This window comes from Chrysemys picta, chromosome 22 (genome assembly GCF_011386835.1).
Source record: "Chrysemys picta bellii isolate R12L10 chromosome 22, ASM1138683v2, whole genome shotgun sequence".
In the NCBI taxonomy this organism is placed as follows: Eukaryota; Metazoa; Chordata; order Testudines; family Emydidae; genus Chrysemys; species Chrysemys picta.
The window spans coordinates 16,891,358-16,904,205 of record NC_088812.1 but is presented as its reverse complement, the minus strand read 5'-3'; the positions used below and the strand labels follow the sequence as shown (position 1 = coordinate 16,904,205).

General features: G+C 47.8%; 1 protein-coding gene across 6 annotated transcripts in view; it reads right to left on the bottom strand.

Annotated features, from left to right (window-relative positions):
• VDR (vitamin D receptor) overlaps positions 1 to 12,848 on the bottom strand; it is a 120,481-nt gene that overhangs the window by 6,819 nt on the left and 100,814 nt on the right. For all 6 annotated transcript variants that reach the window (XM_065576020.1, XM_065576019.1, XM_065576021.1 and 3 more), the window contains 5 exons: positions 6,539 to 6,723; positions 4,886 to 4,991; positions 3,218 to 3,389; positions 2,255 to 2,406; positions 256 to 372 (listed from right to left, as the gene is read on the bottom strand). In XM_065576020.1, coding sequence (XP_065432092.1) covers positions 256 to 372; positions 2,255 to 2,406; positions 3,218 to 3,389; positions 4,886 to 4,991; positions 6,539 to 6,723 — 732 coding nt within the window. The remainder of the gene's footprint in view (positions 1 to 255; positions 373 to 2,254; positions 2,407 to 3,217; positions 3,390 to 4,885; positions 4,992 to 6,538; positions 6,724 to 12,848) is intronic.

Sequence of the window (12,848 nt, the reverse complement as noted above, 5' to 3'; positions counted from 1 at the left end):
TTAAGGTGTAGCCCCACACACAGCACCTTGGCAAACCATCTTTGATTCTAGGTCTCTTGCTCTCTGGCTCGGCAGTGGCTGTGAGGGCTGAGGTGCCTTCCTTGGGCTTGGATCAGGCTCCTATAGACGGCTGGTGGTTAGCTTTATAGGGCCTGGCTGAGGGCAGCAGCCCCACTTCCTCGCTATAGTTAAAAACAGCTATTGGTTATTGGCTCTGAGCATGGAACATGCAGACAGACATCAAGTTTCTCTTACCAGGGGAAAGGATGCAGATGCCCATCAGGAGCACATGCTCCTCTTCATGAAGGTTCAACTTCTTTAAGCCAATCTGAAATTTCACAAGTGGTTCTAGCAGTTCCAGGCTGTGACCAGCTAAAAGACAAAACACAGAACACGCTCCAGAACAGTCCTTTCTACCTCTAGGAAATCAGATCTCCTAAAAGTCAACTGCTAAGTGAAAACAAAGCCAGAGATATCAAGGATATCTGCAACCGGGTCCCTTCAACGCAGAGAGTTTGGTCAATGGGAGAGGAGCTAATAAGTGGTTGAAAATTTATCAGTTCCAAATTCTAGTTCTCATGAAGCAATTAAGTGTTTGTCATACAGCTCTAATTACACCGGAGTGTGGTTACTCTAATCATGGGACCTCCTTCACTCCTCCCACAGCTTTATCAACGCACCTCATTTCGAAACCTACAACCCTCTCTATATCTTATTTCTGGGCCTCTCTCCTGCAGAGACTTGCTAAATGGTAAGACTTTGGAGCAGGGACCTTGTCTTTATACCATCTAAAGCATCTTAGCATGCTGCTGGTGCTATGCACATTAAAAGTAAATAATTTTAGGAGCTAGGAGAAGGAACCATTGGCGCTTGAGGATCTTGGAAAGCGCAGCATTCTGATTCCTAGTTAGCCGATTTGCAAAAGGAGAGTGTGTGGGTTTACAACAGTGCTAGACAGTCATTTTATTCAAGTGTCACATTTGTGTGCACACTGGCTCAGCTTTCCAATGATTTTTGCAAATAGATCATTTCCAAGCATTTACTATTGTAACAGTAGCAGGTTGTTTTAAGCCAGCTGCTCTTGAAACAGGAATCTCCCAAGTGTAGTAAACAAAGGACAGCAGCAGGGACTGCATTGCTGGAAGCTCAGATTTCAAGGCCAAATTGATCTGGGGTAAGTGGCTGGTCTCTTGGGACTGGGAGCAACCTGATGCGGTGTGATTTTTGGTTTAAGAGTTGTTGTTTTTTAATCACAAAGTTTAGTTTGCCTGGGTGGCAAGACAGACTGGAGAGTCTGAGGGGACTGTCTGTGACTCCATGGTAAGACTGGTACAGTGATCCAGGAGTTCACATTTGTTATTGGCTTGGTGAAAGCTAATTATAGAACACACCACTGGTTTGAGGTGCCTGTCCTGTTTTCTGACAGTCTGGCCTGAGGTAGACACTCACAGCCGTGAGCCACTCCAGATAGCGTGACAAAGGCTTTATTGGATAGACTAAGGATCTCTCTATCAAATATATTCTCTTTGCATAGGTACTTCTAGACCAGCGGTTCTCAAACTGTGGGTCGGGACCCCAAAGTGGGTCACGACCAAGTTTTAATGGGGTTGCCAGGGCTGGCTTAGACTTGCTGGGGCCCGGTGCCAAAGCTAAAGCCCAAGGGCTTCAGCCCTGGGCGGCAGGGCTCAGGTTACAGGACCCTTGCTTGGGACTGAAGCCTTTGGGCTTTGGCTTTGCCCCCCTGGCCGCGCCGCTTCCGCAGCTCCCATTGGCCGGGAACAACGCACCACAGCCACTGGGAGCTGCGGGTGGCCGTGCAAATGTAAACAAAGTGTCTGGCGACCTGCCAGTGGATTGCCCTGACGGGCTGTGTGCGGCCGGTGGGCCGCAGGTTGCCCACCAGGGTACTAATGGGTATTATTTTCAGATGACTAGTTAGGCTGTTAAATGTATGAGCCCCACGGGGCTCAAATTGAATGTAAGTGGTGTGAGGGCCTTGTGCTAGGGCTCTGCTCAGGGATGAATTACATGGCAGTACCAATCCCCGCTAACATCACCTTAACTTTGCATTCCTTGAATTGGTGCGGATCTCAATTTGCATCCGCAAAGTGGTATTAAATTATATTAAATGCAAAACTCTATGTTAAGTGTGGGGAAATCAGATCCAGACAAATGTATTAACCTTCAACAAGCAACAAAGCTGCCATGGACCCATGCCATGCTTTGGATACGGGAGTAGCCAGAGCTAATTTACCTTGGGTAACGTCATTGATTTGGTACTTGAATTCATTGCCTCCACATGACCATGCCATATCCTCCAAGGAAAACGACTGGTTTGAACGAAGCATAATGATTTCAATGGCGCTGGACTTCAATAAGGCAATCTGGTCCTCTGCCGTCAGATCCCTGAACATTGGAAGGGAGGGGGAGACAATAATCAGTGAGACTTCAAGTAAATCTAACACCAGCCCTCCAGTTAGCTCGGCAATGGACCCGCAACCAAATACCAGCCATACAGATAATGTCTTCTGGCTCACCTCCAAGAGCAGCCTTTTTGGACTACAGAAATACAGAAGAAGTAGAATAAAAGTCCAAAATTCCCGTTGGTGGGTCATTTGGAAATTAAATGAACTTAAACTTAAATTGCAGATACTGCAGTTCACCCAGGATGAAATGCTTAAGGGAGTTAGAGTCAGGAAAAGGGACCTTGTATAGCTTTTTTTGTAACCTGGAATTAGTCTCTCTCACTTGCAATATCCCCTTAGAATTGTGAAAACAACAACTCCCCCTATTGTCATTCCTATTTGAAAAGCTTGTATTTTTCTGTGTTTCTCACAGAAATGATGATCATCTTTTAAAAAATTATTTGTGTTGCAGTAGCACCTATGAGTTCTGGTCATAGACGCTAGGCGCTGTACAGAAGCAGAACAAAAAGGCTCACACATTCTTAAAGTTAGACATATGCTTAAGTGGTGTGCTGGATTAGGGCCGTTGTGGATAAGGCTAGGGAAGCAACAAGAAGAGAAGAGTCAGTGATGGCTTCAGCGGGGGTGGTGCTGAGCTGTAGAAGGATCAAGAAAGAAGAACGCTTGGGCTTAAGGCAGCAGTAGAGATGAGACAAGTTTAGGAAAATGAACAAGCAGCATAAAGCAGAGTGATTTCAACCAAAAATCAAAGCAACGCCTGCCAAAACTTCTGGGAACAAACCCATCCTTACCTGAACCCTGGGATCATTTTTGCAAAGCCAATCACTTTCTGAATGCTGTAGCTGACAAGGTCAGCCAGGTGAGGTAGCATGGAGAGGTGCGAGAGGTTAATGTCCATGGGAGGGCTTTCGTCAGAGTCCTCATTCAGTGCCATGTTGGAGAACATTCTATGCTCTGTAGACTCTGTGGAGGGGAAAGAGGTTGATATTTATCTTGGCTGCATGGTTTCCCCATGATAGGAAGTTTGTTCTTCAGGATAAAAATCAACCAACAGGAGAGAGTCAAAATAAATAACTGCACAACCAGAACATTTGTATCCCAGGCCATGGGCACCACCTGCACCTTGCCCTCAGGGGGCTTAGGCTAGGGAATATTTTAGCAAAAATAAGAGAGAAGAAGAGTATGCAACAATCTGTGTTTGAGTGAGCTGACTCACGCTACAGGGATCTCAGCTGTCCTTGGAAAAGGAGCTTCCAGGAGCCGCTGTGGCACAATTAGGAGAATTTGGCAATCAAAGCAACACTAAAGCTCTGTTTATTTTGAAAAATCTGCCTTGCATTCACCCACATCTCTCACCTGGCACGGTCATGATCTGCCTCCCAGCAGTCTATATCCCCACCTTGCCTAGAACTCACATCACCCCATTGCACCCCACACCCAAGCGCCAATATCCCCTGCGTTCTAATCCCCCTGCTCCCTGATACCACCCCTGCAACTATTTACCCCAGCCAGTCTTCTGCTCCCTGCTCTTCCCTCACCCCATTCCCCAGCTGTTTACTTATGTGCTATCCTCTCCCTACTTCACCCCACAGCTCCCCCCTGTTCAACAAAGCCATATACCTACAGCAAATCCTTCCCAGTGAGGCCTCCATGGGTTCCTCTCCATCCCTGGCTTTCTCTCCATCCGGTCTCCACCTAAAGCAAACCCCCTCCCATGGTGGTCTCCTGGTCTCTGTAGCATCCCAATCAACCACCCCGCCTCTGAACCAGGTTCTCTCTTGCTCTCTAAAATCTGCAGCACCATTGGACTGGCGTAACATGGAGCAGAAATGCACAGTAATTAACGCAAAGGTATTTGCTTGAGGGTTTGCTCAGGCGATGCCTGGTAGAGCAGCTGTCCTCTGCCATTACCTAGTCCCTCCTAGCCACACAGCCTTCCAGGCAGAGTTGCTGCTTCAGGTTTGGTGCAAGAGGGGATACCTCTGATACTCCAGTCCCCTCCCTCTGAGGGATTGTGGCCACTTGAGCTGTTTCCCTACTCCTTTCACCCCGCACTCTGCGCCAGCAAGCGGCAGAGAAGACTGGGCCCTACGTTAGTGCTCAAGGATCTGGGCTCCTTAGGAGATGTTACAGCGTGGTCTTGCACTGGAAGCCAAATGTGGAATTAGGCCATGATCCAACAAAACATTTAACACACTTAACTTTAAACACACGAGCAATCCCCCCTGGACTTCAATGGGACTATGCATGTGCTTACTGTTAGGTATGTATTTAAATGTTTGGCAGGGTTGTGGGGGAAGGGGTTTCATTTCTTAAATGAAGGACACGAAGAGTCAGAACTGACAAACTGTGTCAAAATAACCGTTATTTAAAAAACCCACAAATTGCTTAAATCCCTAGTCTGACTTATCCGTGTGACTATCACTTGTAGGGGAGTAATCCAGTAGCACGTGTAATACCTGGAGAACAGCTGAAGGTATCTGAGGAGTCTTCTGATGAGGAGCCATGCGTTAGCACCGACGACGATCTAGTTATTCTTTTGCTTGAGTTGGCTCTCACCGGAGGCTGGAACAGAATGCAGGGACTGATTATACCTCTGAGAAAGTGGGTTGACAAAGGAACACTGCATTTTTCTTTATTCTCTGTGTCCTCCCAGGTAGAGGGGCACACTTCTTAAACATAGTCCTGGCCAAGGATAAGGGTGCAATCCAGTGGACTATAGGATTTTGGGGGAGAATTTCCAAAAGTGTTGGTCTACCTCTGCTTCCATTAATTTTGATGGGAGTAGAGTTGGACTGGTGCTGAGTGTTTTTGGAAACTTCACCCTAGGTCTTTTCCTATCTCTATTAGATTGCTCAGATTATTCCTGGCTGACGCTGGACTGCTTCCTACGATACTCCGTCCAACAAGTAAAATATCATCAGGTTTTCCTCCACCACCACCATCACGGGAAAGGGCAGGTTAGTCAATTGTTCCTGGGATGGTAAGTTGTCATGACAATGTTGTAAGGCTGATTTAGAAGTATTTTAAAATTCACTACCAATAGTTTCAACCATGTGTCCTCTTTTGCACTGGGACATTACTTTCTAATTCTGTTTTGTTGTGAATCTTCTGGGTTTAAGACACATTAATATAATTCTTTAATTAAAATTACCTAGTAATTGTGTTAGAGATCTCAAAACTAACAGGGTAGATACATTAGGAATATTAGTAACTTAGGTTTAGGTTTTTCTTCCAATTTTAAGCTACTAGTGTTCCACTTCCTGGCCCAGATCTTTGGTTGTGTGAATCAGCCTATCAATGAAGCACTTTTCAAGGGGCGGCACTCCAGGATTATTTGTTGTTGTTGTTTTTTTGGCTTCGGTGGCAGCACTCCGGCCTCCCCTATTTTTTTTTTTTTTTTTTTTGCTTGGGGTGGCAAAAAAGCTGGAGCCCGCTCTGGTTCCAGAGTCCTTGTGTACCACCGAGGAATTTGACTAATTCAATACACATGTAGGCTCTGATTTGACCTATAGTACTTCTCTCATGTATGGCAACTGGAATGGATTCATACATTTTAAGGTCAGAGCTTAGGGGGTCATTGTGATCTAGTCTGATCCATAGGCGCTGACTCAGTGAGTGCTCCGGAGCTGGAGCTCCCACGGGGAAAAATTAGAGGGTGTTCTACACCCACTGGCAGCCAAGCTCCCCCAGCCCCTGCTTCATCATCTCCTCCTCCCCCCCTAAGTGCACCGTGTCCCTGCTCCTCTGCCTACCTCCCAGCACTTCCCACCTGCCCGCCGCCAAACACCTGTTTGGCAGCGTTAGCACGCTTGGGGGTGGGGGGGGGAGAAGGGGGAAGAGGGCAGGAGGAGCAGGAATGTGGTGTGCTCAAGGGAGGAGGCAGGGCTGGGGCAGGGATTTGGGGAAGGAGTGGGAATAGGGGCAGAGAGGGGGCGGAGTTGGCACTGGGTCATGGTATGGAAGAGGTAGACACTACAGTACTACTTTAGCTTATCTATTAGAATTATGGCACTGCTTTCTACCACCACCAGAGGGCCTCCTAGTAACATCAAACGGGAAGTCTTCTGCACAAAAGAGCTAAGGGAGAGAAAGCAGGTCCTGGAACATACTCGGAACTGGGTGAAGTCAGAGTAGGTTGGGTCATAAGTTTTGCGATGGGCCTCGAGAAGAATGTCAATGACTTTCTGCTGCTCCTCTGATAATTTGGGCTTCATGCTCTCTTTAAGAGCCTCCTCCTCCTTCCGCTTCGTTATCATCTCTCTCTTCCTCTGGACCTCCTCATCTGTCAGGATGACTGTTTACAAACATGTGGTAAGGGGAAGAGAATGAACACGAGTCAAAAATCAACATCCTGGAATTATCTACAAATACCTACAAATTAGGTAAAACCAAAAGTCATTGCAGTAGATTACTCTGGAGCTCACTTCTGAGACAATACCCTGTCCCTTTCGTATTGCTACTTAATAATTAAACCTGTATTTTCTCCCTCTTGTTTTAAATCTTCTGAATTAGCAAGTCACCGCTTCCTGCTGCTATTTAAAGCCTGCTTCAGCAATGTCACATCTCCCATAATCCTAGGAAAGCATTTGATCCAATGTTTGATGGAATGAGAAAGAAAGAGGTGAGAAATTTTGGCATCACCATACATGTTCTAGATTCCAGCCTTGCAGCTTGTTGCATGTGGGTGAACTTCTGTGGAGAGCCCCAAAAAAGTCTGCAGACTGCCTTGCTCAGACCCAAAGAGGTTGGTCCATTAAAAGATATCACCTCACCCACCTTGTCTCTTTGCTCACTCAAGGCCTAGATCCTGCAATTGATATTAAGAACATAAGAACAGCCATACTGGGTCAGAATAATGGCCCATCTAGCCCAGTATCCTGTCTTCTAAAAATGGTCAGTGCCAGATACTTCAGAGGAAATGAATAGAACAGGGCAATTTCGAGTGATCCATTCCAGTTATCCAGTCCCAGCTCCTGGCAGTTGGAAGTTTAGGGACACCTGGAGCCTGGGATGCATCCCGGACCATTTTGGCTAATAACCATTGATGGTTTTCATTAACTTATCTTTTTGGAACCAAGTTATACCTTTTGGCCATCACAACCTTACATGGAAATGAGTTCCACAGGTTGACCCTGTGTTATGTGAAGATAAGTACTTCCTTTTGTTTGAAACCTGCTGCCTTAGTATGTTCTATCCCAAGGCACGTACAATATTAAAAAAATTTAAAAAAAAGTATTTGCAAGAGAACTATGCAGTGTGGTACCTAGCAGGGCCGCCCAGAGGATTCAGGGGGCCTGGGGCAAAGCAATTTCAGGGGCCCCTTCCATAAAAAAAAGTTGCAATACTATAACAACATGTATTTGGAAATGTAAAAAATAACCAGTGAAATACATTCAAAAATTAATTTTTAATAATGTGAAAATACATGAATACATTATTTAAAAACATTAAATGCTTTAATGGTATGTATACATTTGCAATTACATAATGGGCTGTCGCTGGGTGATGGTGATGGTTGGTGCCAATGGGCTGTCGCTGCTTGAGGGTGGCGCTACTGTTGCCCAGGGCTGGGTGGGGAGCTGGGCTCTAGGTTGGGGGGTGCCCAGCTCAGAGGGGCTGGGGGTCAGGGCTGTGGGGGGGATGGGGTCAGGGTGTGTTCGGCTCAGAGGGGCTAGGCTCGGAACTAGGGGTCAGGGCTGTGGGGGGGATGGGGTTGGGGGGTGCCTGGCTCAGAGGGGCTGGGCTCGGAGTTGGGGGTCAGGACTGGGGGGGGGAGGGGAGTTGGGGTCAGGGGGTGCCTGGCTCAGAGGGGCTGGGGGTCAGGGCTGGGGTCGTGGGGTGCCTGGCTCAGAGGGGCTTACCATGCCGCCTCCCCCCGCTCCCAGAATCTCAGTGAGCCGCATCCAGGAGCTCCTGCCGCTCGGCCCGCCAGAGCTCGCAGCCCCGGCCCCTTACCACACGGCTCCGAGCGGGAGGACCTCAGGCCCCACCCGAGCCACGCCGCTGCAGCACTGTCCAGGGAAGTTCCTGGACGTGGCACACTGAGGCGCCGGGGGATGGGGGAAGGCAGAGGCGTGGGGAAGCCTCCGACATTCTCGTGGGGGGCTCTGTGGGGCCCAGAGCAAATTGCCCCACTTGCTCCCCCCTCTGGGCAGCCCTGGTACCCAGCCCCTTTCTCAGGCAGAACTCCATGCTCCGTGCTGGCTGTGACAGCCCTGTGCAGGGGCACTCTAGTAGAATGGGTTATCTCCTGCTGCAGGGAACTTTGAGCAGGGGAGGAAGTATCAGATTGAACGTCCTTTGTGTGTGCTGAATGCCCCCCTTGATCATAGGAGAATTCAGTCTGTAACTCACTAACAGACAAAGAAGTTCAAGAGGTCATCACTAGGAAAAAGCCCAAGATGTTCAGTGATAAGAGCTGATTTCACATACTGTTTACATCCTAACCATTTAGGAAGATGCCAAGTATACTAAAGAGGAACTAGAGCCCTTTTTGCCAGTCTTCAACACCCCTACATTTTGGTCCTTGCATTTTCAGAAGACAGCCACAAACTGCTCCACATTCTTGTGAAATTAACATTTTAAAGGAATTGAGTGGGAAAGAGTGACATAATAAACTGAAAATACAGTAAATCTTTTTCGCACGTACAATGCAAGTTTTTCCATTTCTTTTTCCCCACCCCCAAAATGTCTCATCAGGTTTCACTTCTGTGCTTTATTGCATCATCAAAACTCCTGAAGAGAATTCTAGACTTGTAATTAAAATGCCCCATGCATTACTCTGAACAGTGTATATTCCACAGGCGTGGTAACATGCAAAAGGCAGATTCTCAATCCCTCTTTGAAAACACTGACAATTTACAGCAGGGGTGGCCAACCTGAGCCTGAGAAGGAGCCAGAATTTACCAATGTACATTGCCAAAGAGCCACAGTAATACGTCAGCAGCCCCCCATCAGTGTCCCCCCCCCTCCCACCCACCCCCAGCAGCCCTGCCGATTAGCGCCTCCCTCTCACTCCCCCATCTCCCAATCAGCTGTTTTGTGGAGTGCAGGAGTCTTAGGGGGGAGGGGAGTGAGGGCACGGCAAATTTAGGGGAGGGGTGGAGTGGGGGCAGGGCCTGTGGTATAGCCAGGGTTGAGCAGTGAGCCCCCCCGGCACATTGGAAAGTTGGCGCCTGTAGCTCCAGCCCCGGAGTTGGTGCCTATACAAGGCATGTGAAGAGCCGCATGTGGCTCCGCAGCCACAGGTTGGCCATCCCTGATTTACAGTTTCATGGTCAGGAAGGGTTTGCATTACACTCTGCAGATACTGTTGTTCAGAGAAGTGGCAGCATTTCCTTCTCTGATTGCATAGATTGATTTGGGCAAGCGAGCACAGTTCAGTTACAGAGTACATAGCAATATTTGTTCAGCAAAAGCTGCCTGAATCTGCTATGAACATAGGCTATGCCCTGCTCACAGTTAAATTTACTATTAGTAAACAGCAGCAGTTTTTATGGGATTTTTTAAAAATGAATATTCAAGTATAGGCTTAAAACTCACTAATCAGAATGAGGAGGGTTCCTAAAGGACTCATCTCTACATACTTAGGCCTTGTTTCAGCAAGGCAGTAAGCACACGCTTAGTTTTACGCACATCTTTTAGCGAGACCGACGCATGAGCTGAAGTGATTTTGCGGATTTGGGGCCTTCGTACAGATCAGGATTCTACACTATGAATGAAGAGTCACAGCTACTTTGGCAAACAAAAGTCAATCACCATTTTTTCTGATCACTGATCTTTAAACCCATTACTGGTCCCTCAACCAAATAGTGCTTTTTTGGCTCTGGTCTAGGATTGATCTTAACAATTTCCAGGACTTAAACCAGTGTACTTTGCAGTGGCAAAAACAAAGGAACATTATGTTTGAGATTCTAGCTCCACAAAACTCAGGAAATTCAAGTCATTGTTCTTCCATTGACCATAGCTTGTCCCCTTTCCACAAATGTATATTACCATTCAGAATATTAGTTTTGCCATCTCAGTACTATGTATGGACAGTACTGGTTTCTAGCTATCAAACACACTTGCCTAGATTTCAACATACAGGTTGAGACATTCTGTACCCCAAAGCATCACCCTATTATTCCCATATTTACCATGGTGACATAATTAGATGTTTTGTGCAAAGTATGCCTTGTAAGGGATCATTCTAAAAGTCTTGATCTGTTGAATATTAATAGCCTGTTGGATTGTATGTGCTGTTCTTGGATCTGAAGTTATGAATACTGACTATGTACCAGTATACCTCTACCCTGATATAATGCGACCCAATATAACACAAATGCTGATATAACGCGGTAAAGCAGTGCTCCCGGGGGATGGGGCTGTGCACTCCGGCGGATCAAAGCAAGTTCGATATAATGCGGTTTCACCTATAATGCGGTAAGATTTTTTGGCTCCCGAGGACAGCGTTATATCGAGGAAGAGGTGTATTTCAAATGTGTTTGCTCCTGGGGTGACACCCACAAGGTAGTTTACATCCAGTCTAGCCAGCACATAGTGGATGAACCATTCAAGGTCATGGCCCATTAAGAAACACAATAGGTCATGGAAGAAGCTAATCCCCGACCTGATGGACTTTCCTGTGAAAGTTCTAGCCAGGATACGGGTAATGGCCCCTGCTGTAACTCATCGAAGCACGCAAGGGCATGTGAGCAACTTATGTGACACTGGACTCCATCTTATGCCTGTACTTTTCCACTAACTGTGCTGGGGGTTTGTTTGGGACAATGAAGTTCCCTCCACATGGAAGAAGCTATAAAAGGGGGAAGTGACATCATTACGGGGACTCACTCCCCCCCTACAACTCAACACCTGGAAATACCTTAGGAACAAAGACTGACGTGGTCCCAGGCTGGAGGGATTTCTAGCCTGTGTATGGAAGACTGGTGGACTATTTGTACCATAAGGGTGCGACACCGCTTGATTCAAATCCTGTCGAGTGTATAGAACTTAGATTGCAATTTTGTTGTATTTCTTAGGTAACCAAGTTTGATCTGTACGCTATTATTTATAATCACTTACATTCTCTTTCTGTAGTTAATAAATCGGTTTTAAATTTTTTACCTAAAACAGTGTGTTGTTTGAAGTGCAAAGGGAAATTGGCACAGGAACAAGGGCGGGTGCATGGCCCTCTCCACACTGAAGGAGGGACGGACTGGGAAATAAACTTACACTGGTCAGGCTTTTGAGTAGGGCAAGACAGTATAGCTCTGGGGTCCTAGGCCAGAGAACTGGGGTGGGACTTGGCTGGAGCCTCCACAGGCGCCAGCTTCCTCCAGGCCCCAGAGGTGCTCAAAACCCTGCCCCAGGCCCCACCCCTTCCCCTTAACCTCCACCCCTGCCCCACCTCTTCCAGTTCCACCCCAGGCCCCGCCCCCACCCCACCTCTTTGCACTCAGTTCCACCCCTCCCCCGAGCACACCCCGTTCCCACGCCTATCCCTCCCTTCCAGTGCCTCGTGCATGCCCTGAAACAGCTGATTGTGGCAGGCGGGAGGCGCTGGGAGGGAGGGGGAAAGAGTTGAACGGAGGGGCCAATGGCGGGTGGGGGGGTACTATGGGGGAGGGAGGAGCTGGCTGCTGGTGGGTGCTATTCCCCCCCCCCCCGTGAGTGCTCCTGTCCTGGAGCACCTACGGAGTTGGTGCCTATGGGAGCCTCTCTATTGTTGGCTCATGAGTGGCTAGGAGAAGCATTCATGTAACTGCAGCTGGGTGTCCCTGTCTCTGTATGGCTGTGTAAGTGCAAGACCTGGAGAGGACTGCAGCTTGTCACAGCCTCACAGTGTGTGTGTGTGGGGCCCAGATTGGTATGCCAGAGGGCTCAGCCGTACCCCCGTTCCAGGTTGCACCCCAGGGAAGTCCATCACACACGTCTGCAGCCACACAGAAGCATCAGCTCTTGAATACTCGGTCCCATACAGCGCATGTAGGACAAGAGATTTTCTAAATCCTTACATGCCTTGCTATTTCTAAATAAAATCTTTGCAAAAATGTCTATGGGCCCAATCCTGCAATGTGCTTAACCTCTTCAACTGTCCCTGAAGTCAGTGGGAGTTGAGGGTGCTCAGCACCTGTAGGATCAGGCTCCGACTGAAACCCAAATTTTCCCATAGAGAACAAGGAGAGGGTTAGGTTTATAGCTGGGTTTTCAAAGAGCTCAGCACCTGAGCAAAAGGAGCTGCTGAGTGCAGAGTACTTTTGAAAGGGTACGTCTACACTACCCACCGGATCAGTGGGTAGCGAGCGATCTATCGGGGATCGATTTATCGCATGTAGTGTAAACGCAATAAATCAATCCCCGATCGCTCTCCCGTCGACTGCTGAACTCCAGCTTGGCGAGAGGTGGAAGCAAAGTTGACGGGTGAGCGGCGGCCGT